The sequence below is a fragment of the Zalophus californianus genome, chromosome 3 (assembly GCF_009762305.2).
Source record: "Zalophus californianus isolate mZalCal1 chromosome 3, mZalCal1.pri.v2, whole genome shotgun sequence".
NCBI lineage: Eukaryota > Metazoa > Chordata > Mammalia > Carnivora > Otariidae > Zalophus > Zalophus californianus.
In genome coordinates this window covers 165,056,839-165,078,510 of record NC_045597.1, presented here as the reverse complement: position 1 = coordinate 165,078,510, position 21,672 = coordinate 165,056,839, and the positions used below count along the sequence as shown (strand labels likewise).

At 38.0% G+C, this 21,672-nt stretch overlaps 1 protein-coding gene across 14 annotated transcripts in view; it reads right to left on the bottom strand.

Annotated features, from left to right (window-relative positions):
* The window catches only part of PARD3B (par-3 family cell polarity regulator beta), a 1,014,396-nt gene that overhangs the window by 86,359 nt on the left and 906,365 nt on the right, over positions 1-21,672 (bottom strand). For all 14 annotated transcript variants that reach the window (XR_003519077.1, XM_027589187.1, XM_027589179.1 and 11 more), the window contains one exon: positions 15,407-15,539. Coding sequence is in view for 13 of the 14 variants with exons in the window: in XM_027589187.1 (XP_027444988.1) it covers positions 15,407-15,539 (133 nt within the window). In the remaining variant the exon portion in view is untranslated. The remainder of the gene's footprint in view (positions 1-15,406; positions 15,540-21,672) is intronic.

Here is a 21,672-nt window from a genome sequence, read left to right as displayed (position 1 = left end):
TAATACAGGATGGCAGGGCTGGGACAAACAAAAGTCAGGGCACAGAAAGACGACCCTTGCTCATGATTTCAGGGGAACCAACTGAGAAACTAAGCAGAAGCAAAGTTCTCCACCAGGTATTACGTGGGATTTTGGTTCCCTTCCTGTCTTTTCAAGCTGCCAAACCTCTAAACGGGAGGCATGGCTTTATATCAGCCAGGCCCATTGTGGAGGTATGAGAGGACTTCTCCACAAACAGTTTGCTGTAAGGAGAGGAGAACCAAGGAGACTTCCACCATCTTGTCTAAGGAACAACATCTATGCTTTCAAGTAAAGAAACAGAAAGAAACCAACACAAAACTGTTAACAGAAAGGACTCAGTAAGAACCTGGCAAAATGAATGAAAAGAGACCAACAGCTAGAATAATTTGGGTGAAAATTTGGAATATCATGAATAAAGAGAGACTCCCATAAGATCCAGATAGGGAAAACAGGTCACTTACGAAGAAGAAAAATCAGGTTGGCCTCAGAGTTCTTTTTCCTCGATATTAAAAACCAAAAGACAATGTAATGTCTAGGAAAAAAACCTTGGGAAGCAAGTATGTCAGTCATTTAACAAATACTTATTATATACCTCAAAGCACCAGGCATTGTTGTAAGTGTTGAGATTTATACATAAAGGATACTATCAGATTTCAAGGATTTAGAAATATACAAACTCCATATCCTTCCTGAAGTGAAATTACTCAAAAAGGTAAGCCTGTTAACAGTGAGATGAATCAAGATAAAGAACTCAGTGCTGGAGATGTTGTCGCAAAGAGGGGCTGGCATTAGACACAAAATGTAATCCCTGGATGCCACATAAAAAAATATTAAAAGAGAAGACACATAGTCTTCTTTAAAGACTGGATCTAAAACAGCACAGATTAAAAGTGTGAGGGAGGGCGCCTGGGTGGCTCAGTTGGTTGGGCGACTGCCTTCAGCTCAGGTCACGATCCTGGAGTCCCGGGATCGAGTCCCGCGTCGGGCTCCCTGCTCAGCGGGGAGTCTGCTTCTCCCTCTGACCCTTTTCCCTCTCGTGCTCTCTGTCTCTCATTCTCTCTCTCAAATAAATAAATAAAATCTTTAAAAAAAAAAGTGTGAGGGAGCATTGTGATGACATATAATCATGTCACTTTGTTCCTTTTACATGGAAGGAACTCAACAGAGATGATTTCATTCTTGATGTTGATAGAAAAAACAGGATAAAAATGTTTTTATAAAGTCTGTATGAGGGAAATTACTAAATAAAATAATCAAAGAAACTGTAGCACATGGGGAATAAAATAGGAAACAGAAAAAGGTGTACAAAACAGAAAGTCTAAACCAAAATGATGGAAGGAATAAGGATGACAGTTATGATAACAGATATAAATGAGCTAAACATTTCTTGGGAAGAAAAAGCCTCAGAATGAATCAAACATTACATTTCAACCTCTTCCAAGAGATAGATCTAAAAAATGATGTTGAAAGCCTCAGAAACATTTTGTTTCTGGGGACTTTAGCCTCATGTTCGTCTGTCTTTGACAGATCAAGGAAATGATAAATAAGCATATACAGTATTGGAAATAATATAATTAATAAGATTATTTTACCAATTCACACTTAAACATCTGAGATATGCATGGGGATGGCTCTTATAAAAGCTTGCATTGGTGGTGTCTTCTTTTTGTTCTTTTCCTGAAAAACTGTCATTAAATTTGTAGTGTGTATAATGACTATGTTGACTTGCATTTAAGGAAATATAGTGATATACGTATGTCATATACTAGAATGCAAGTACCACAAGACAGAGATTTTTGTCCATTTTGCTCTCTCCTACATCCTCAGCATCTTACCAGAGCCTGGAATGTAATAGGCACTCAATAAATATTTATTCAATAATAAACATTTTTAGAAAAATCACTAGTTTTAATTTACTTAATTTAAAAACTTTAAATGACAAAGTTACATATACTGTGTCAATTTTCAGTAAATGCCCCAAGTTATAGAATTCACTATCCTTGACTACAAAATATTAAAATTATACAGTGATAATAAAATTTTAGATGGAAAAAGCCTAAATCCTTAAAAATTAAAATAACGACTATATAAGTCATTCTTGGTCAAAGACGAAATAAAATCTTAAATTTCAAAATACATAGAAAAAAAAGAAGAACATTAAGATATTAACATTTCTGGAAGTGACCAAACTAAATTCAAAACTAAACTCATTGCCTTAAATTATGTTGTCACTGAACATGATTAAAAAGTAACTGAAATCAATAAGCTAAATAATTTAAAAAGTTTGCTTTATTCCTTCTTAAAAGAAATACTAAGTTAATGAGGTAAAAATAAATATATTAGAACAGAGAAATAGAATTATTAAATATATTAAGTGACAAAAAACATAAAATATACTAACAGGTTGAAAGTCTCAATGAAATAAATAATGTTATAGAAAAATATAGTGAATTTCCAAAATTCAGTAAAAGAGGAAACATCTCCTTTCTCAAAGATTTCCACTTTGGGAAAAGTTGAAAAAGGTGTCAAAGAATTGTCCATAAAAAAGCATCAGGCTAGATGGTTCTATGGATGAGTTGTTTTAAATCTTGACAAAGAGATAATTCCTAGACTATAGAAATTGATATAACATATAGTAACAGATGAAAAGCTACTCAAATCATTTTACAAAGGTTATGTAACTCTTCTATGTAAAACTGCTAAAGTTAGGGGGAAAAAAATCCTTAGATATCAATTTCCCTAACAAATAGAGGTACAAAATCACAAGCAAAATACTTGTAATACATGCCCAGCTTTACCTTCAAAGAAAAAACAGACAGCATGTGAGTGTAGATTTATTTTTTCAGAATTGCAAGGGCCATTCAATATTAGAAACCCTATTAATATAAATCATCTCATTAATAGAAAAAGAAGAAAAATAAATGCCATTTGAAAAAACTAACAAGAATCTCTGGTTTGTTTACACAAAAAGTAAAGCTTCTTTTTTTCTGAAGTATCATAAAGTTAAGAGACTACTGATGCAAACAATGAATCATGGAACACTACATCAAAAGCTAATGATGTAATGTATGGTGATTAACATAACATAATAATAATAAAAAAAGAGACTACTGACAAAGTTAGAAAAAAATTCTGAATGCTATTTGACAGTAAAGGCTTAATAATCCTTCTATATCAAGAACATTTACAATTTGGAAGCAAAAAGGCAAACACTGTAATAGCAAAAAAGGAAAATTCATAAAAAAGAAGAAATATACATGACCAATAAATGCACAAAATGCCAAATCTCATTTGTAATTTAATGAAAACAAAATAATTGATATGAGCTATTAAACTGGTAAAAATTAAGAAAAATGAAAACACTCAGTTTTAATAGGTCTGGCATGAAACCTGTACAAAACAGACCATTAAGATTTGTTAAATGCATTAATAAATATGCTACTGGGGAGAATATAAACTTTTTAGCCTTTCTAGGGGCATGTTGGGTAATTTGTATCAATTAAAATTTTTTTCATCACCCTATGTTAAATAATTAATATCTTAAATTGATTTATGATAACTAATAACATAAGAATGCAAAGATTTATCTAGATGATTATTTATCTATAATTATTACCTCATTACAGGAAGTGATGAAAATAACTTAAACATCCAACAATGAAAACGTGATTAATGAATTAGTGAGTTAAATGTTACACATTTAACGTCACACTTTCGCAGATTACTTAAAGGCAGGAGAAATGCTCACAATATAATAGAAAGTGAAAGAAGTAGCTTAGGTAACAGTATATCCAGTAGGGTCTCCCAATTTAATTACTACATGTGATATGCATGTATGTGTGTGTGTCTCTATAAAATATGCCAAAGCATAAAGTGTTCATTTATTGCATGTTTGATGATAGATGATTTACATTTCTGCTTTAACACTTTTACCAATTATGTAACTTATTACAGTGAGCGTGTATTACATTTATAATAAAAAAGTTTAATGTAAAAGGAAAAAAATCGTAATTTCAGGAAAACAAGAAAGACTAGAGTATGGCAACTATATTCACCTGGTCTTCAAAATATTTTTGTCTATATAATTGTAACCTTGCTTAAGATGTTTATTTAAGGGCGCCTGGGTGGCTCAGATGGTTAAGCGTCTGCCTTCGGCTCAGGTCATGATCCCAGGGTCCTGGGATCGAGTCCCACATCAGGCTCCCTGCTCCTTGGGAGCCTGCTTCTCCCTCTGCCTCTCTCTCTCTCTCTCTCTCATGAATAAATAAAATCTTTAAAAAAAAAAAAAAAAGATGTTTATTTAATAGCTACATAAACCACTGACTGCTAAACTAAAATTAATTAAAATATGTGCAAATTGTGTACCTATCTATATATCAATATATATGTCTACACTATATTGATATACAGATATAATCAAGAAAAGCAAAGTCTGTGCCATTCATAATGTTTCAGATGGGATGTATTCAACATTATTTATTCAAAGAAATGATTGAGCCCCCTAGTCTGAAACTAAAGTCCCACGTGAAATCTTATAAATGAAATGGTAAACCAACCAGACATGGAACTTAAAAGTCTAGACTACAGGTTTTCGACCTTTTAAAATCATAATCTGTAGGAATGTAGTTTACATTATGAGCTAGCAAATATGTATATGTGGGCACAGATTGGCCAACACTCATCTTTACTACCTGCCATGGCCTCTGATATAGCCTATTCTCTTCAAAATCTTAAAGATGTCAATTGTGACTAATTGGTTTTATGATCATCTAATAAGTTGTGACACACAGTTTGAAAAACAACCCTCTAGGGCAGGTCTCACTCAGTAATTGGGACAGACGTGATGCACAAATGCTCACATCCTCAAAACGAGAGGTTGGGCCTAAAGAGAAGTATCATCATAAAACAATAAAAACCACTTTATATTTGCTTAGAAATTACAAAGGGCAACTGGAGTAGCTTACATGGAGGCAGAATGCCCGAAATGCAGGCAAAAGGGAAGCCGAAACACACAGGGGCAACTTTGTGGGGATAAAAGCAAATCCACTGTGTTCATTGGTTAGTCCCTCTTTCCTATGCGTTTGATTATCAATTTTTTTTCCTGTACAATTATTTCTAAATATCTCATTACATTTGAAATTATGTTTCCTGTCTGCCTTTCCCACCAGACATGAAAGGTCATTCACTTTTGAATCCTCAGAGGCAAGTAAATTCCTGGCAAAAAGAGAAAGAAATTTGCCACCAAATTAAGGTGTAAGGAATTAGTTGATAAATGAATAAATGAAGAAACCATATGCTTTGAAATTTTGTTCTTCAATCTTGGGGCCAGAGTGGCACAACATAAGTGAAAATGGGTTTATTCTTTTCCATAATTAATTATAGGACATTAACAGCTTTTCTTTTTATTTTGGAGATAAGATCCTCAACAAAGTTAGGAAAGTTGTAAGAGCTTCTCATTGGGACAGTACTCAAATTTCTGATAAATTAAATTTATGAATCAATTAAGTGAAAATGTTGAATGTTTAAAACAACTTTTCAGTTCTTTCCTATTTGCTTGTCATCTTTTTCTTCCTTCGTCATCGTGTATTTGAGGACTAGATTTTTTTTTTTAACCTTACATATACACATACATATGTGGAGAAAGAAGCAGGTTATCCACTTTCTGAAACTGGGAAATTTAAAAAATAGCTCTAGAACCACACATAAACCACAAACTGCTAAAATCCCATAGCATTTTTTTTCCCCCAATCACTGATTTAAGTATTATGCTAAAAGATTTCTTCCGGCCATCATTCACATTAATTGTGAGACCATGAGTGCCTCCTCTGGAATGTGAGCCTCTGATTCCCTTATGACCACATACACATCCCTACTGCAGTGCTGCCTAACAATTTAAACCTGGGAAGTTACTGTAAAGGGAACTGCATGGAAAACAGGAAAACTGGTCCATACTGAATAGATGAAGAAAGGAAAAGTAGCTGATACATATAAAAAATTATACTTAAAATAGATCTGCTATTCAGAAACAATCTGGAACTCTGGCAATTAGTGATGTAGGGAAAACAAAACTGAAAAATGGAGATTTCTCCACATCGTTTGGGGGTATCCATTATCATAGAGTGAGCCAGAAGGTTCATTAGAGGAAAGCCATCAGATCATGACAGGGAGTGTCTTTCTCATACAACATTTCCTACTGTTTCTCTAAAGGAGAAATTTGAAAACAATGTCTTTGGGCGTGCACCGCCCCCCATACACCCCAAGAGTGTGCGCATGAGCAGGTTTTCCTTCTTTGTTGTTAAGCGTTGGTGCAAATGTTGGGCTTGATGTACACTTAATATAAATTGCTAAGTATTCAGTGAACGAATAAAGCAACAAAGGAATAAACGATAGCAGAAAATCTATTTCCCTCATGTTTTGCTTTGGTTTTGCTGCCTAGGGAATGAAGCTATGCCTGAGTGAAAGACGACACAGAATGAGCTACATCATTTGAAGAAAGCTTCATGGAGATAAAACCCAAGTACTCCATTACTTTACAAAATTCTTATCTTGAAGCTGGAAAAGAAACTATTTCTCAATTGTGTATAATAACAATGTTATACCCGTTCTTCTTAGATCATTTACTTGAATAAATGGAAAGTTTTCCTGTGCCTGGATGAAATCACTGGTATCAACGTTTGCACTTTCTCATAGACACTCTGAAAATCAGCACTGTGATTTCAAGCCTCAGAACGAAACACAAAGAAATGAATGAAGTTCATAGGAGAACTGTAAAGTCACAGACTCTGATATGTGTCATTACAATTGTATTCAAATTGCATTCTTGTGGAGAATGTCAATTTCAGTACTGCTTTAGTGATTATCATTTTAGGGTTCTCTTTTATTCAGGTGTTCTTCTTGTTTCGGAGAGATTTCTACGAGTTTTCTTTTTCCCATAACACCACACTTGTTACTATTTAATAAGAACCACATGGGTCGAAATTTTTCTTAAACTGAAAGAACAAGATGGCCGCCGCAGCGACCTGATTGGCTAATTACCCCGGAACCTGTGCGAGGGGAACATTCTGGGCTCCGGGATCTGAACACAAACATGGCTCATGTGGGGTTTTAATTGTCATCCAGGTTAAGTGATACATGTGTTATGAATGCCAGTTACATGGAGTTCCATATCTTCCACTCCAAACATCTTCATTTTAAAAAATTTAGTACCCAAACTTAATTTCAGGATTTTGAGCTCTGCTGAAATAAAACATATCCAACTGATTTTAAACAGCTTTGAGAACCGTTTAGGAAATCTGGAATTCATAGGAGTTTCTGCTATGGTTTTTCGTATATTACATAAAATGGTCATTTCTCCCATTGCAGTAGAAGAAAAGAATGTGATTACTGTAGAAGTTGGAATTTTGGGTTTTAACCATGATCCAACACAAACGGCTGTGGTTTGGGGGAACTTAACCTATTCTAAACTCGACATCCTGAGCTGGAATTAATTGTTCATTAGAAGCAGAAAGAGTTCTTGTTTTCACTCTAATGTAAGTACAGCATAGGGTTATTTGACATATTATGGAAAAATAATGTGGTTTTGAACTTTCTTTTTCTGCTTCTTGGTATTCAGGGTTGGGTTTAAGCCAGAGAGATAGGCTAGCTTATTTGATTATACCAAAAAAAAAAAAAAAAAAAAAAAAAAAGAATGATTTCATTTTGACTTTCACAGAGAACTCATACTATTTACTATTGGGTTAAAAAAAAATGTCAGAGTGCTAATTAAAGAGTAGTTCACAGAGGCAAAGTTTGTATGGTGCTTATAAACAAATATTCAAGAGTTTCCCTTTCTTTCAAATGTTTCATGTAAAAGAAAGTAAACAGCTGCCACAGCAATGCTCCTTTCCTTCTGTTTCCACCAGGAGTTGCGAACACAAGTTAGAATATCAGTTTTGCTAATGATTGTGTGACTATGGTGGGGAGTTTTAAAACCTTAATTTTCTCATCTGCAAAATAGGACTAAAAATACCTACCTCATGGATTTGTTGTCTGGAATAATTCATATAAGGTATTCACACATATCTGTGAGAGTCAGAACTGAGTAAGTGATGTCATTTTTGTTCTTAATCAGGCTGTAGCCTAATTTATTGAGTAAATAATTTGCATATATTCTCTTTGTATTCCCCTGTGTCTCCTATTTTAAGTAATTAACTAGACCCTGGTATTTCTTTGCTTCAGGGTTTTTGCAGAGCTGAAAGCAGAAGCCTCTTTCTTCTGGTCTTTGGTCTTTGATTTTAGCATAAGCTCATTAAAGAGATTAGGTGTGCCCCCAGGGTCAGGGATGAAAGGAGTGCCCTTTTTGAAGAAAAAGTTTGCGTGGGGGAGAGAGGGAAATAGTTATTGACCTTTTGACCAACGGACTTTGCCAAAAGTGTCTTACGATGAGGCCCCACAGTCACCACCTGAAAGGACTGTGGGTACCTCAGTGGTAACCAGAGTGTGCATGACCGGATGTCCAGGGTTTTGAAGGACTGGAATGTTAAGAGCTTTTATGGGGTAGATTATTTGCACCCCTCACCCCCCAAAACTGTAGCTGAGATGAACTGAGAGAAAGAGAACTTCGAGGGAGGAGGGGATGGGGCAGAGAGAGAACTCGGGATTCCTGAACACTCTCGGGGAAAAGGTAGGTCTAAGAGGGATGCCATGATGGGGAGTAGCAGTGATTAAAGGTCAGGAAACCCGGGGAGATGCTCCTAAAGACTGGCAGATCAGAAGGGGCTAGAGAACATCTCAAAGGTGTATCCAGGAAAGAGGGAAGAAAGGTATTTCCTTTTCTTCCCCCGGCTCAGATGGCCCCCTGCTCCTGGGCTCCTTGGTTATTGTCAGATTAGCACCAGGTTATTGGATTGTAGTGGGCTTTTGCAGACTGGCTTGGGACCCTAACAACCAATCATTTTTTTCCCCATGGGAAAACCATTCCCAGTGCCAAATTGCCAATTTCTAAATGGTTTCTGAAACACAGTTTATTTCTATTTTGGGGATTGCCTATAAACATATTGCCTTCTTTCAAAATGATTTACACTATGTTTAAAAGCTAGACATTCACTCATATGATCCCCCATATAGCTAATATGTCAACACGTTCCCATGAAAGCCACATTGAAATATAAAGGACTAAAACTATCAACCAGAAAAAAATCTTCAATTTATTTTGTCCTCTTTTGTCTTCAAATTTTCACTACTTCCTGAAATCAAAGTGAGCAAGTCCCAACTTCTCAGCTGGTATTTGATGTTTCACCAACATCAAGTTGATCAAACCTCATGCCCTTCCGATATCTACCTAATTCATAAACATGATGTGTGTTCTTCTCTTTTCTCTGCCTTGGTACCTCTTCCACTCCTCAGTTCAGTTGTTTTACGAAATCAGGGAAGGGCGCCTGGGTGGCTGGCTCAGTTGGTTAAGTGACTGCCTTCAGCTCAGGTCATGATCCTGGAGTCCCGGGATCGAGTCCCACATCGGGCTCCCCACTCAGCGGGGAGTCTGTTTCTCCCTCTGACCCTCTTCCCTCTCGTGCTCTCTATCTCTCATTCTCTCTCTCTCAAATAAATAAATAAAATCTTTAAAAAAAAGGAAATCAGGGAAAACACTAATCTGTTGATGGAAGGACACACTGGGAAGGAACTGTTTATGGAGCTAATGAGGGCTCGTCAAGTGAGAAGGGGTTGGTCGTCCTATGGTAGAAGCTAAATTACAATAGTTACTAGATGCATACATTTGATGGCTCTAATTCTTTATCTCATTCCATCTTTTGAAGATTTTTAGAATATATCCTTACTTCAAAAATTATGATATAGTCGACATATAACACTGTATTAGTTTTAGGTATATGACATAATGATTTGACATACGTATAGAGACTATATTCTTATCACAAAACAACAATCCATGAGGCTATATATAGAGCAATTCTACCCAAAGAAAGTCACTTTTAGTCCTTTCAAAGAATTCTGTTGCCTCCCTCCGGGGCAAATTCCTAGGTCTGGGGTGAATCAAAATGTCACTTGCCTCTCTAAATAAGTAGCCAGAGGTCTGGTAATTTCTCATGAATAACACAGTAAAGCCATCTGGGTTCCTGGGATAGCTTAAAGATCCGGGACCAGCAGATAAAAATAAATCTTCTTTCTCCTTTTACTAATAATGGCAGCAAGTTTAAGACTGATAATGGGTCTGCTCTTTCTAATGATAAAGAGGAAAATACATGAAGGGAAAGGTCTTTTCTTTTTCTTTCCTTAAAACTCTAAGATGAAGAGAGTTTATATTGTTATTAAAACCAGAAGTTATAGTAGACAACTCTGAATCATGCCCAACATCCATTTTCCCTATCCCTGTTAATTAGCACTTTGATCTTCCTATGGGGACTACCTCTTCATCTAGACTTATTCATGGGATTTGTGTACGCCTGATCCTACTTTCTGGTTCCAGGGTGACCTCGTGACCTAGTTCTGGCCAGTAAAAGTACTGCATCTTTCTGGCCAAGGGAGTTCAGAAGTGGGCATGTGACCCAGGCTGAGTCAAGAAGCCATTCAGCATTGCATCAAACATCAGTTCTAACACTTCCTGGATGTACTGGGGCGTGAGACAATCTCCTTTTATAAAGGTGTTGGGTTGGAGCTGCCACTAGTTGTCTCACTACCATATGAGGGAACTCCCTGAGAATGGTGCCAACAAAGAGAATAATGATGGAGCTGGATCCAGCTTTGCCTGAAGTCAGATACACCTATGGATTTTAAAGTTATACAAAGCCAACAAAATTTCCCTTTTTGCTTGGCCAGTTTGAGTTAGATTTGTGTTCTTTTGTGACTTAAGAGCCATTGACTAATCTAGAGTTTTTCATCAGTGTCCTTAGTTGGTTTTTTTTTTTTTCCCAGATGTCTTTAAGGTGCAGAGAGGGAAAATACAGACAACTCAATTCTGGTGTTGGACCATTGACAGCAGGAGCTCATTTCTCTTATCCCTCATATTTAGAAAATAAGCTTCTGATAGTTTTTACACTTGTGTGGCTATAACGCATTCCATCTTAAATCCCTTTCCTAAGATGGTTAGCATGACCTCAGCATCTTGCTCCCTCTTTCCTCTGACTGCAGAATTCACCAGATGTGTCTTTCTTGTCTAGAGAGCTGCCAACTGGGTGCCTGGGTGGCTCAGATGGTTAAGCGTCTACCTTCGGCTCAGGTCATGATCCCAGGGTCCTGGGATCGAGTCCCGCATCAGGCTCCCTGCTCCTTGGGAGCCTGCTTCTCCCTCTGCTTCTCTCTCTCTCTCTCCCTCCCCCATGAATAAATAAATAAAATATTAAAAAAAAAAGAATTTTATAAAAAAAAATAGCTGCCAACCATGTTTCTTCAAGTTGGCTCCTAAGGCCATCTTCATAATAGGGTGAGCAAATCTTTCAGAGTGTTTTCATTTATTCACCCAACCATCATCTGAACCAATCCCCTTTGCCAGAAAGATACACTACCATGTATTCTATGACAGCAGGAAATTCCAGTACCTCCTTCCCATCTATGTGTCTATAGACCCCTTTCATAGATAAAAGTTCTAATTTAGCCAGAGAGTTAAAAAGAGGAGGAAGCATATGGTGTATGCCACGCAGCTCTTGAAAAAAGACAATAATAAAGGTACTGATATTTTTAGAAAACTCTGGAGCCATCCCATTTCTGAAATTACTTACAGGATCTTCATGCTGCCATTAAAATAAGCAGCTCATCTTTATCTGCTAATAAAAAATACCACAGCCTGTTGCCAGAGGACTGTGATCGTCTTAACAAGTTTTTACAGAAAATAACATACTGGGAGATAACAGGTATTATGTTTTCTTTTGGCAAATATTAACACTTCACAGCTAGCATATCTTGCTTACTTAATTGGACCTATAAAAGCTCGCCAGGCCGTTTCACTTCTCGCCATTGAAATTCTCTCAACTTGTTCTTTACAGCTTTTCAGAGCCTCCATGGGAAAACAGCTACAGAACAGGCTGGCTGAAAAGATTCTTAAGGTCTCATGTCCATATTTACAAACCTTGCAATCTGTGTGTGTTCATTTATTTTAACACACATGAAGTGAATAAATCAGAGGCTCCTTTGGGAAAAAGAAAACCACTGAATCTGCGAGAAAAGGAACCAAATCTGTCCACTGAGGCAAGTCCTAAATGATCACTATAGAGTCCCCTGCAGCCCTGGCCACACACCCTTGCCTCCAGTGGAATGAAATGCTATTGCTAAGCTCATTGAGAAGCTAAGACCTCTCTATACTACAGAATTTCTCACATATATTATTGTCCTTTTTTTTCCATTTCGCCTCAGATGTCTGTATTCCTGGCTAGACTGTGAGTTCCTCCAAGGTAGCGATAATACTATATTCTTGGATTGACACCCACCTGGCCTATGTTAAAATTAGATCAGAGCCATAGAGAAAAGACAGGGAGAAGCAAGTGCTGTGGGAGCAAGTGAGAACCCAAGAGAGCAGTGGGAAAAGCCTTCAGCTCCAAGCCGCCGGACAGAGAACTGCCTACAGGATAGCCTGGGAAAATCAGAAAGTCTGAGGCAGGCCAAAGAAAGAATTATTAGTCCCACTGACAACAATATATTTTTAAAAATATTCATAGATCTTAGTAATCTTTCCAGTGATTGCTTTACTAATTTTGGCTTTGGAGACTTCTGTGAGCCTACTTTTATTCTGTCTGGTCTCTTAAAAGTAGTTCTTAGGTAACTTATCTTCCTAATTTCCTTCTTGATAGTTTGGAAGCTTCCCAGTCTAGTGACTCCAGGGAATATTTGTAGGCCTCTACATCTGAAGTACTAGGCCTGGGAAGTTCTGAGTCCTGAAAGTGGTTTTTCATGATGCTGACCCACGTAATGATTTTGTTAGAGAAGTTGAACTACTTTGCTTATTACTGCAGTGATTGGAATCAATGTCCTATTTTTAGAATCGTGGGTCCGAAACCTTGATAACCACATGGAGAAGCACCTGGAAGCCCTCCCTTGGGCCCCATCCCTCTCTTTCATGGGCTGGTGATCCAATTTTAACAAGCACCCTCTGTGATGCCGAAGACCAGACTGATTAGGAACCACAGTCTCAATAAAAGCTGCCTTGTTAGGTCTGGCTGACTGGCAGGTATGAAATGTTAACTTTCTAAACTTGCTTTCCTAGGTCTATCCAAAAGTAGCAAGAGAACAGTGTAATTTCTCAGGCCTGTGCTGGGCAAAAAATACTAGTGTTTTTCCTTGGCTTGTGGAGAGGCGAGGAAAGGATGCTGAGATTCTCATCCCTGGTTTGGAGTATCTCAGGCAATCACAAAGAGCACTAGTCTTTTATGACAGTGCATTTTGCAAGCATCCCTTTGGGAAGCCTTAGTCCCCACTCGTCTGGGAAACGTAAAATCAGTCACTTTTGGCAACACTTAATATACTTGAGCATGGGAAACCCAAATTAAAACAGAGATACTTCTTTACTCACTAGATTGTCTGGTTCCACATTTGCTTGGAATAAAGATAGAATCTTTAAGATAGCAAGGACCTGAGTATATGGGTTATCTATTTCAGGTTTGGTGAGGGTCAGGGAAAACTTTCAGTCTCATGAAGGTTAAGCATTTTCAGTCTTTCCCCTTGATGTAAGGAGATCACATAAAATAAAGTCAAAACAACCAGGACTGCTTAATCTAAAATTACTTGTCTTATTTTGTTCATAGGAGTTCATGGTGATGTTGAGATGGAGGACTTTTCAATGCCCTGCACATGGTGGTCTGTTTTGGTTATGGTGGAACCAGCTTCCCTTTATTTGATTGCTTGTTTGTTTGGTAGAGGGAGCAGAGCCTTATGTATACAGTCTCTCATCAAAGTTAATATGTTGATCTCAATTAAGTTTAAAACGAAGTGAATTGTTATCTAAATTGTTATTCTGTGGAAATCTTTCTCTTCCGTTACTGAGAGTCTAAGCAACCAGTTGCCCCATCATTATAAATGCCGTTCTGTTTAATCCTAACATCTGTAATAAAACCAACAAAAAGCTATTTGTTCTGATCTGCAGTTACAAAATGCCTATCTCTGGAAGAGGCCAGAGCCATTTGGCTGGAGACCGCCAATCCTTACTTCGCATTTCTGATTAAACTCTATTCTACCAGGAAGAATCTACCGAGCCGAGGAGTTTCAGGGGCTCTGCACGCCCGTGGTGGGTACTGCAGCTGGCTTTCAAACACCAGCATAAAAGTGCGAGGTGCCACCCCTGCATGCCACAGCACCCAAATGAGAAACAGAAGGCATCCACTTGGTTGCTGGACTCTACTCTCCCAACCCTGACATCATGAGCATGAATATGAGTGTGAAAATCAGGGAAGGAAACTCTCCTTTAACAGATTTGTCCTTCACAAGAGCTGGTGTCTTTAGTGGCCACCAGGGATAAGAGAGTTCCTTAGGTGGTTCTCAAAGCAGCACTAAAAATGATAGTAGGAGGCAGTAACCATCAAAGACGGTGAGTGAGAGCTGCCCTCACTGCAAGGACATCATTATTACCACGGACAGCTCTGCTCCGATAATGTGAGTAACGAGAGCCAAGATTTACTGAACACCAACTCAGTGGCAGGCACCTACTCTAAGTATGTGACATGTACTTTAATGCAACTCTAAGTACTCTCTTCTGGTATTTTTGTGGATGCTCAAAAGTTAAGTGTATTTTGTTGGTACAGCCATGCCTACTTGAAAAAGACAAGAGAATGAATCATGCCATCCTGGAAAAGCCCACAGAATCTCTCTTCAGAGGTCACAGTGTTCTTTTCTGCTCGCAAATGTTGAAGGATTTGGCAAAGAGAACCCTCTAATACAAAAACTGTTCTTATCCCAAACTAAACTTCTCTTAGCGTACTGGGAAGATTGGCAAAATGGGAATTATTCCGGTGCGATATACACACGACTGGTATCTCTGATGATGACCATTCTGAAATTTACTTCTATCCTTTCCCAAAGGAAACCCATGGCTTGTGTTGCATGGTCTGTTAATGCTTGCCCAGATTCTGAAACCCAAGCGATGGGAGGCAAGGATTAAGGCTCAGTAGATTCTGTGTCCTCTTTAAAATATCGACCATCTGCTCCACCCTAACACGTTGGTATACAAGTCCAACAGAGAGTAAATATGAAAGCAATTAAAATAAACTACTGTGCATTAGTGTGGTTTGATTTATGTAAACAACTTCTGTGGAACAAGATGGCTGTGGTTTGGGTAACATTCATATCCATGAAACTCAAGTAACCTAAATAGAACTTGGTATGTCTAGAACATTCTTAGTCATGTTCTTCTGCTAGAAACTATCTCAATCGAGATGAATTCAATGATTAGAATGAGGCCCGAGCTTACCCAGTGAAGGTCATAATCTAGCCTCGCTCTTCCCTCATCGTCCTCATATAAGGTGAATCCTTCCCTCCGGGCCTGATAATACTCTTTCCGCAACTTCTGGATGCGGTCCGTGCTCCCACTCGCAGGCCGGCCACTGCAGGACATAATCAAACAAACACAGTCACACGGTGTACATCATCCTGGAAAGTCACTTTTTGATCTTATTAAAGGAGCTGACATCTAAATGTGGAAGATTCAATAATGTAATTCAAATATGCTAGGAAAACCGTAAAATCAGTAATAAAAGTTAACAAAAAATGGTCTTTATGTAAATACATTTAGCTCTAAGGGCCAAAACATCTGACTTGGGATTAATAAATGTCTTTTGAGTGAAAAGGTAAGATTAGGTCCTGACCTTTAGAGCAATTAAAAGAGCCATCCCTTTTTTCTTACAATCATCTCCACTGAGTTTGGTTAAATTTTAATGCAGTTATTTCATTTTCTCCATTAAGAAGTTGCCAATTTGAGACCAGTTGTTTGACCTGAAGATGGGACGTGGCACTGAGTTGGCATGTGCCATTCTTCATGTCAGTGACACTGATGGATTTCTGGCATGGGGGGTTGCATACATGTCAGCATTCGGGCCCACAGGGCATGGGGAAAGTGAAGAAGGTGAAAGCCACATCAAGAAGTAAAAATAAAAATTAAAAAAAAAAGGGTGATAGTAGAATGTGCCATCTTCGTTACTTGTCCAAGATTCTCCTCTCTCTACTTTAGTCACTTTTTTCTCTCAGGAATTACAGTTTCTCCAGTGACTCATCCATGCAACCCCAAACTGGTCAGGCAGTGGCTCCCTTTTAGCTTGGATTTGTCATGAACGTTTCAACAGAACAGACATCATGGGATATAATTCAGGGCCAGGAAATAAGAGGAGAATGCTAGGTACATTTCAATAACCATTCAACTTCTTTGGTTCATCTGAGACATAACTGAGTGTCTTATGTTAAGATCTAGGAAAGTGAAGACAAACAGTTCATAGTCCTCGTCTGGAAAAAGCACATGGTCTGGGAGGAAGGGGACCGAAAGGCATATAGAAGGCTACAATCCAGGTGCTACAACAGCAGTCTAATAAGGGACCATGGGGACAAAGACCGCTTAAACTGACAGGGAGAGCAGGGTCATGGAAGAAGATTATGGAAAGCTCCATGGAGGAGGTGACACATTAGCTGAGTCTTGAAAGATATACAGGTGCTCAACAGCTGGACAAGTGAGATGAGGAAATTTCAGGTAGAGGGAAGGACAATACAAAGGACAGCAATGAGAAAGCATCTTGCTTTGGGGGAACCAACACAAATAAGTCCATGTGGGCAAGCAGTGATCCTCAACTTCTTCTGTCCTGGCTCACACACATCTCAGGCAACACATGTTCCCTTCCCTTTCTCATTTAGGGAGCAAGTTAGAATGCAAATAGTGCTGGTGATTTTAGGGATATTTTGAATTTACTCTAATCAGTGACAGAAGTAGATCACCTGCAAATTTGGGTACTTGCACTCAACTCATAGCAACGGGCTAATCATATGGACACTTGTGTTTGATGGGTAGGCAAGGGTAGAGGGGAGGGGCCAGCGAAGGGGGACAGGCAAGGCTGAGAAGGGGAGGAAGGGACCCCCTGGGAAGAGATGTGCTTGCCAAAAGGTCCCCCCGTAGTACAGTGGAGTTTTAGTTTAAATGAGACTTCACATTAAAGGAGATATCTGAAAGCGGCAGAAAGAAGTCATCGACTCTTTGGTGTAAATTTTTGAAATTAGACTTGTAAACTCTAAAAAGAAAATGGTAAGTGAACATCTTTTGGAGGAAAAGCATTCTTCCCCAACTAGATTGTAAGTTAATTGGTGATGTCTTACAACATTGCTACAAAGTTAGCACAGGGCTCTGGGCTTCCTACACATTCTACAGACACTCAGCAGCCAATGCCTTTTATGAACAAAAGATGAACCCTCTGGGATCACATTTCTTTATTTTCCTCCAATATGATTTAAAAACTCTCAAGACAGTTCTGTTTCTTTTCTAGGCTTTTCTTAAAGTAAAAGTTTTTCAAGCAAAAAAGCAGAATCAGACCTATAAATACAAAGAACATCCCGGTGGTTGCCAGAGGAGAGGGAGTTGAGAGAGGGGCAAAATGGGTGACGGGGACTGGGAGGTCGAGGCTTCCAGTTATGGAATGAAGAAGTCATGGGGAAGAAAGGCCCAGCATAGGGAACATAGTCGACGGCACTGGAATAGCATTGCATGGTGACAGATGGGAGCCACATTTGTGGCGAGCACGGCACAACATAGAGTTGTTCAATCACTATGTTGTACCCCTGAAACTAAGGTAACATCTATACTCAAATAAAAAAAAAAAAGAAGTTTTTGAGCATTTGAAAAAGACAACAATAAGAAAAATAAAGGAAGGTCTGATATGCTTTTCTGAACCATGGGATGGCAGGCAGGGCAGCCCAGCTGTCTGAGGACCAGCTTCCCTTCCTCTTGAGTACTGTGAGCTGCCTATGGTGCCTGTATGTAGTGCACAGGCTTCTGCTGATGACGTGAATGTGTGAGCCAGGCTCAAGCTCACCAGATGAGTTCAATCAACACTGTGCAAACATTGCATACATAATCTATTAGTTTACCCAAAGAAACTGAAGCACAGAATTCAAGTGGAATGAAGTCATCAGTAATAAAGGAAAAAAAAAAACCCGATAAGGCACTGTTCTAAAACTCCCCATAACTTTCCTACATTTGTGGTGAAAAAAAAAAAATCATACTCAGACTATAAACTATTCTTCCATATGCCTACAAATACATACATTTAAAAATATGGGTTTGATCAGATTTTAGTTCTCAAATAGAGAGAATGGCAAGAATACAAAATCAGCTGTTTAGGATTCAGAAAAATCCCCTATGGCTGAAAGGAACATGACTATTTACTCAGAAAAGAAATCTGGCCTCAGAGAAAAAAAACAGGAAAAAAGTCTAGAAAGTCATGGACCATCTAAGTGCAAAACATGCTATATCTTCTCCCTTGTGTGAATATTTTAAAGAAGACGTGGGACATGGTGCAAACTTTTCATAAGGACCCGGGACTGCATCTCACTCTTATCTCTTTTTTTTTCTCTCCAGCCCTCATCCTGTCCTTAGTAACTATATCAGATTTTCCCCTTAATTATATTAAATGTTTAATAATGAGCAAATTCCGATTTCATTTTTCAGCTCTTCTCTGCAGATAATACTCACACACTTACCAGGAAGTCAATAAAAATGATAAGCACAGCTATTGTGACCGAAGCAGTTAATTGATCCCATTTTGTATTGAAGATGTAAGAAATTTGAAGAGGAACATAAAAACACCTTTGTCATAACAACAGCAATAATTATAATAGCTCTTATTTACGGAGCACTTATATAACAAACATATTGATACAGGCTGTTACTCCCTCCACTTCCTGCCCAAAGCAGACCTAAGTAATCGATTATAGCATTCTTTCCTGATGAACCTAGACGTGGCCTTAGAATCCTTCTCAACCCAGAACTTCAGAAAGCCACTACCAATCTGCCAAAAGATTCCTTAGAAGCTTCAGAAGTTTCATCAGATTATGATGTCACTCAAATAGCCTTGCAACCATATAAAATCAAAGTATCAATAACCCTAAGTTCCTACATTGAAAATTAGGCTTTCTGTATTATTTGTTCAGTGGATGAAGTAAAGGTTGGCCATTCTTCCAAAAATTCCTATTCCACCTGTATTCATATGTAGATGGTCAGCGCCCCTCCTACTCTTTCAATGTGCTGAAATTTTATGTAAAATTAATTCAAAATTATAAAAAACAGATTTATATTGTAGTGACTTCTTGTAAATGATACTGCCTTATGCCTTTAAAGGTAGATGTATAGTTAAATGGGCTCTTCTTATTACACTTCCGAGCTGGACAGAGTTTAAAGGAGTTCAGAAACCATAACCTTTTCGTCATAGTAATATATTCCCATATGCAGTAAACCTATAGTAATACATTTCCATATGCAATAAACATCGCAGTAAGGCATTATCTGCTACTTTGAAATCTAACCTTATTCTTCCTATTCTTTATATTCTTCTAGTTTACAGTGACCTCGATTGAAGTACATTTTATTTATTTATTTTTAAAGATTTGATTAATTTGAGAGAGAGAACGAGTGATGGGGAGGGGGGGAGAGAGAGAGAGAGAGAAGCAGACTCCCCACTGAGCAGAGAGTCTGATGCAGGGCTTGATCCCAGGATCCCAAGATCATGACCTGAGCGAGCTGAAGGCAAACGCTTAACTGACTGAGCCACCCAGGTGCCCCTCAATTGAAGTACATTTTAAAATGAGTGTTTGTTTGTGTATGCCATGGTCTCCTCCCATTACTGCTGCAGGCTGGAGAAAAGAAACTGACATGTATTAAGCTCCCATGATGCCCTAAGTTAGTATTTATGCTTTACATAGTTCATCTCATTTAATCCTCAATCAAATTTGTGAAGATAACACAGTTAGTGACATTTCGCAGATGCCGGCACTGAGGCTCAAAGAAGTAAAGTAGCACAGTCAGGTGAATGGTGGACCAGGGGTTGTGTGACTTCAGGACCAGTGTGATTTCTACCATATCACGTTGCCTTGCAAGAAAGGCATTAAAATGCAGCAGGCATTTTGTAGCAGAAGTTCACAGGCATTTCAAGGCAGAGGGAATTTAGCAGAACACATTTATAGCCATACCTTTTGATATTCTTTTATTTGCACAGAACTTTGCAACAAAAATAGAAATCGAAGTAGCTAAAGTAATAGAAATACAAGCAATGAAGTCTGTATTCGTTAAAGAATGATGTTGGAACAATTGCAGACTGAGATTTCTGGGTAATTAATATTACATCTCTAACAGGCTTATGTGGGAAAGTGGTATAAAAATGAGTGGGGTGCAAAAGAGAATCAACATAAGACAGACATCCCACATGAAAGTGAAACTCTGGAGCAAGACCAGGACTGAGAGGCATCCAGGGCTGCTCCTGGCAAAATTCACCACTGACTGCATGAGAGGGAGTTGATCACTGGCAATGAACCATCGCTGGACTTGCGAATTAATCTGCAGTGACTGTGTGTGTATGCTTAAGCAGGCACACATGTAAATACATGCACCCTATGAGTAAATTGTATATAACTAATTCCAAAAAGCTGTGTCATTTTCAGATAGCCTCAAGACATATGGTTCTCCATTTTAAAGAAGACGTGTTTGACCACAGTGAGTACAGCCCTTATTTGTAAGCACCATTGTGGGGTCCAGACTGGTGATGTGGTTAAGAAAACAGTCTTCATAGAATGGAACCTTAACAGGAATGTTCCTACCTTGATGTGATAATCCTTACAGACTCACTGCATAAAATGATTTAAATTAGATGAATGCATGTGAACAATAATCAGTAGACTCGGGAGTGTTTTTGAGTTTGGAGTTTGATAGAACCTTTAATTGTGTATGAAGTTACTGTAAAAATGTTATTTTGATGCTTACCATAAAAAAATTTAATTATGTAGATATGGTGTTAATCTTTCTATACTTGCAATAAGGTGGAATTTTAAAAGTTTTCTTAAAAAGGATTAGTTTCCCAAAAGATATGGTGCAAAGGGAAACACCTTTATACCCTTTTAAGAATGCCAAGATGCTATTCTTTTCCCATTCCCCACGCCGCGCGCCCCCCCCCCGGCAATGGGAAAGTTGCTCATTTTGTCTTTTGCATTTAAGGACCAAAAAATCATCACAGTTTTCAACTTCAAATTTAGTAGTACCATAGTTTTGCCTTAGAAAACAGGGCATATGTATATTTTTTTCAAAGTATGAACAAAGTCCCCAAAGTACCTGAGATTCTGTGGCATTCACACTCTTGATGATATAAATATAATAAAACCTGACTGTCTATATGCAATATCATTTTACTTTAAATCCCAAACTAGGTTCTAGAAAATAATATTCCCTTGAATTCAGATAGTCATGGACACAACTGTTACTTATTTTTTCTTGGTGATAAAGATTTCTGTCAAATGAAACATTTGGGAGATTCTTATAAATGCCCTCAGGATCATTAATTCAAAAGCATTTTGAAGATTTGTGGAAACTAGAGCCCAACAGCACTTATACTAATACTCTACAGATTTAATATTCTACAATGAACATACACTTATATAGTATGCCCATATATACTAAAGGAGATTTAATAACAAACAGTGGCTTTTAATGGGGCTTAA